At 49.1% G+C, this 3,032-nt stretch overlaps 1 protein-coding gene across 1 annotated transcript in view; it reads right to left on the bottom strand.

Moving 5' to 3' along the window:
* The window catches only part of Tbcd (tubulin folding cofactor D), a 168,583-nt gene that overhangs the window by 67,196 nt on the left and 98,355 nt on the right, over positions 1–3,032 (bottom strand). Inside the window, exon 15 of the mRNA XM_021211855.1 lies at positions 1,091–1,148. Within this exon, the coding sequence (XP_021067514.1) occupies positions 1,091–1,148 (58 nt within the window). The remainder of the gene's footprint in view (positions 1–1,090; positions 1,149–3,032) is intronic.

Raw genomic sequence — 3,032 nt, 5'->3', positions numbered from 1 at the left:
GTATATCACTCACAGTCCGTCTCCATGACCAGCTGATGTAATAGTATATCACTCACAGTCCGTCTCCATGACCAGCTGAAACAAGGATGTGGAAGGAGCCCCTGTACTCTCACCATGGGTCCTCCCAACTCCTCACACCTGACAGCCAGAGCAAGTCTCAGCCGCACCTGTCTCACAGACTTCCCTTCAGTTCCCCATATTCCTGAATGTGTCTGCTGGCCTGTCTATGAGGGGAAGACAGCCACAGACTGCTAAGGTATCACAGCACTCCTGACAGAGCCTGGATTTCTCATTTGAGGTCCTCTGGGGTCCAGCCTCCCAAAGCACTCATGGACCTGGCCTCGGTCACTCACTGATCTCAGCAGTCACCTATGTGGAGTCAGCCACAGCTGCAACACACCCCCATATGCAGGCAACCCTAGGAAAACATTTCACTGTCTCTCCCCCTCGCAATTCATGAGGCTCAGTCTCATTACTGTCCCAGAAGTGGAAAGCCATAGGTAGATAGAGCAGGGACTCTAACCAACACCTCTGTTGGCACCCAAAGCTACTCAAGCTCCCTCTATCCAAACCCATCGCTAACGCTGGATGTCAGGGGAACTGGGGAAGTGAGTTCAGGTCGTAAGGCCCACAGGCAGCTGCAAGGCTAAAGCACAACCAGGAGTATCCACTCCAATGTGGCCAGGAAAGCAGAGCTAACTACAGCTCAGTAACAGCTCCTCCTGGAACATGAAGCCTCCAGTGCCCCATCCTGTCATCCCTGGGCCAGTCCTGCCACGTCATGAAGGTTAGAAACACAGGATAAATTTCTTCTCCTCTGCAGAGCTTGGGCTACCATGAACTTGGTCTGGTTATTGAACAGAAACCTGTTCCCCTGTGCTTATTCAACCCTGACCTCCTCAAGAATCCCACCATTAAGGCCCTACAAGGGTTACCATGGTGACTGTTTTACTCAGTTCTTTCATCTGACCTCCTTTGCTGCCATGGGGTAAGGGTTTTCCAAAGAGATAAGAGGCCCACATACAGGCCACTGGCAACAACTACAGCCCCACCTCAAGGAAAGGAATGCACTGGGGAAAATGAAACTTACAGAGGCTGCTCTTCTGCAGTTCACATTTCGGTCAAATACAGCAGCAATGACCAGGGCACTGTAAAAAAAAAAACACAAGGAAAACGGTTAATTAAAATGAAATGTACAAGGGCTGGGAAAATAGCTCAGTCAGTAAAGTGCTTGTCTTGCAAGCATGGGATCCCTCATAAAAACATTGGTGAGGTGGGGCATGCTTGTAAGCCCGGTGCTGGGCAGTAGACAGGAGGTTCCCTGGGACTGCTGCCCAACCAGTCTAGCCCAATGGCTGAATGCCAGGCCAACAGGAGACCCTGTCTCAACAGAGGTGGACTCCTGACAATGATACCCAAAGTTGTTTTCTGTACACGTAACAAGCACAGGCATACACCGTGTGCCACTGTTAGAGCGTTCACTCATTTCCTCATTTGCTGGACACCCAAATGAGCCTAACAGACTCTAGGAAAGCTCAAGGTTCTACAGGCTACAACAGATTCAACTAACCTCGAAAATATCAAACATTATAGATAGCCCCAGCCCTATCAAATGTCCTTGGATGGTATATGCTGAGCTTCTAGTGGCTTGGAGAACAATGCCTTTGGCCTGCGGGGATCATGATAAACGGTTCTAGAGGATGAGAACTGGCCCTGTGCAGATGGTCACAACTAGGTGGCTGACACCAACACACCTAGACCACAGCTACCTCTACACAGAGCAACAAGAGCTCCATGCACCCTACAGGCAGCCTGACCCTTGGAAGCACCCAAATATATGGTTTCCAACATTTCCCACAGGTTTGACCCAGTGTGAGGCATGATGGGCACACATTGTCTACATCTGAGTTGAGAGATATGGGACATAATGAGGACTAGATGAGGTCTGCAGGATAGAGACCAAGCTGGATCCTCTGGGTTTCACAAAAGAAGACACGCCATAAACTCTGCTCTCTTCCCCTTTCAAAGTGAAACTAATGCTCACAACAATCCTGGCAAGAAGGCCGCTACTACATGCAGCCTCTTGACCCAGGAGGACCCAGACCACAGGTAAGCATTTTTTTTAGAAAGTGATGCCCTTCAAGTATTTGATAAAGTAATGAGGGACCTGCTAACAGGCAGGCAGCCAGTTATAGCAGTCACCATGGAAACAGCACATGGAAGGCAGCTGCTAAGTCTCAATCTTTCCTACAGCCAGAAGCAATCGCGCCACACTATCCCGACTTTGCCTAGCTCCCAAGACACTTGACAGGCTTTAATTATGTCTTTTTCTCATATACCAAACTTCATTACTGTCGAATCTAGAAAATCCTTGCTCCTCTTCATCTCAGGTCTCTCACCTATCCTGCATCCACCACCACCCTCCAAGGGGAACACTTCCCAGGGAAGCATTTCCCCACTGGGGATTCCTCTTCTTGGTTCCCACATCCCAGGGATGTTCTCAGCAAACAGCACGGTGCAAGAACCAAGGACCAGCCAAGTCTGGTTTTCAATCTCATTTCAACTTTCCCAGGCATGCAGTGGGCACTGTGCATCAGGCACAGGAGATAGAGCTATGAGACCACAGACTACCCTCCCAGACTCCGAATCCCAACCAGGGATCACCAGAGGACAGAAATGATCAGAAGGTCTTTGGGGTCCAGAAAGTTTAAAACAAAACAAAACAAAACAAAAAAACTCAAGAACAAGAACTGAGGCCAGCAAGATGACTGGGCATACCACCAAGCCCAATGACCTGAGTCTGGTCCCTGGGTCACAGCACATGGTAACAGAGATAACCAACTCTTTGCACGTTGTCCTTGGACCTCCACACACAGGTCTTCAAACACAAGCTCTCGCACTTGGGCATGCACACACACATGCATACACACACACACACTTACTTTAATTTTAATGTTAAAAACATCAGAACACTGCTAAGCAGATGTGTGGCCCAGGAGAGAACTTGTGCAACAGAGAGGTGACCAAGAACT

Source organism: Mus pahari, chromosome 14 (assembly GCF_900095145.1).
Source record: "Mus pahari chromosome 14, PAHARI_EIJ_v1.1, whole genome shotgun sequence".
NCBI lineage: Eukaryota > Metazoa > Chordata > Mammalia > Rodentia > Muridae > Mus > Mus pahari.
The sequence above is the reverse complement of the archived record's forward strand: the minus strand, read 5'-3'. Positions and strand labels throughout refer to the sequence as shown.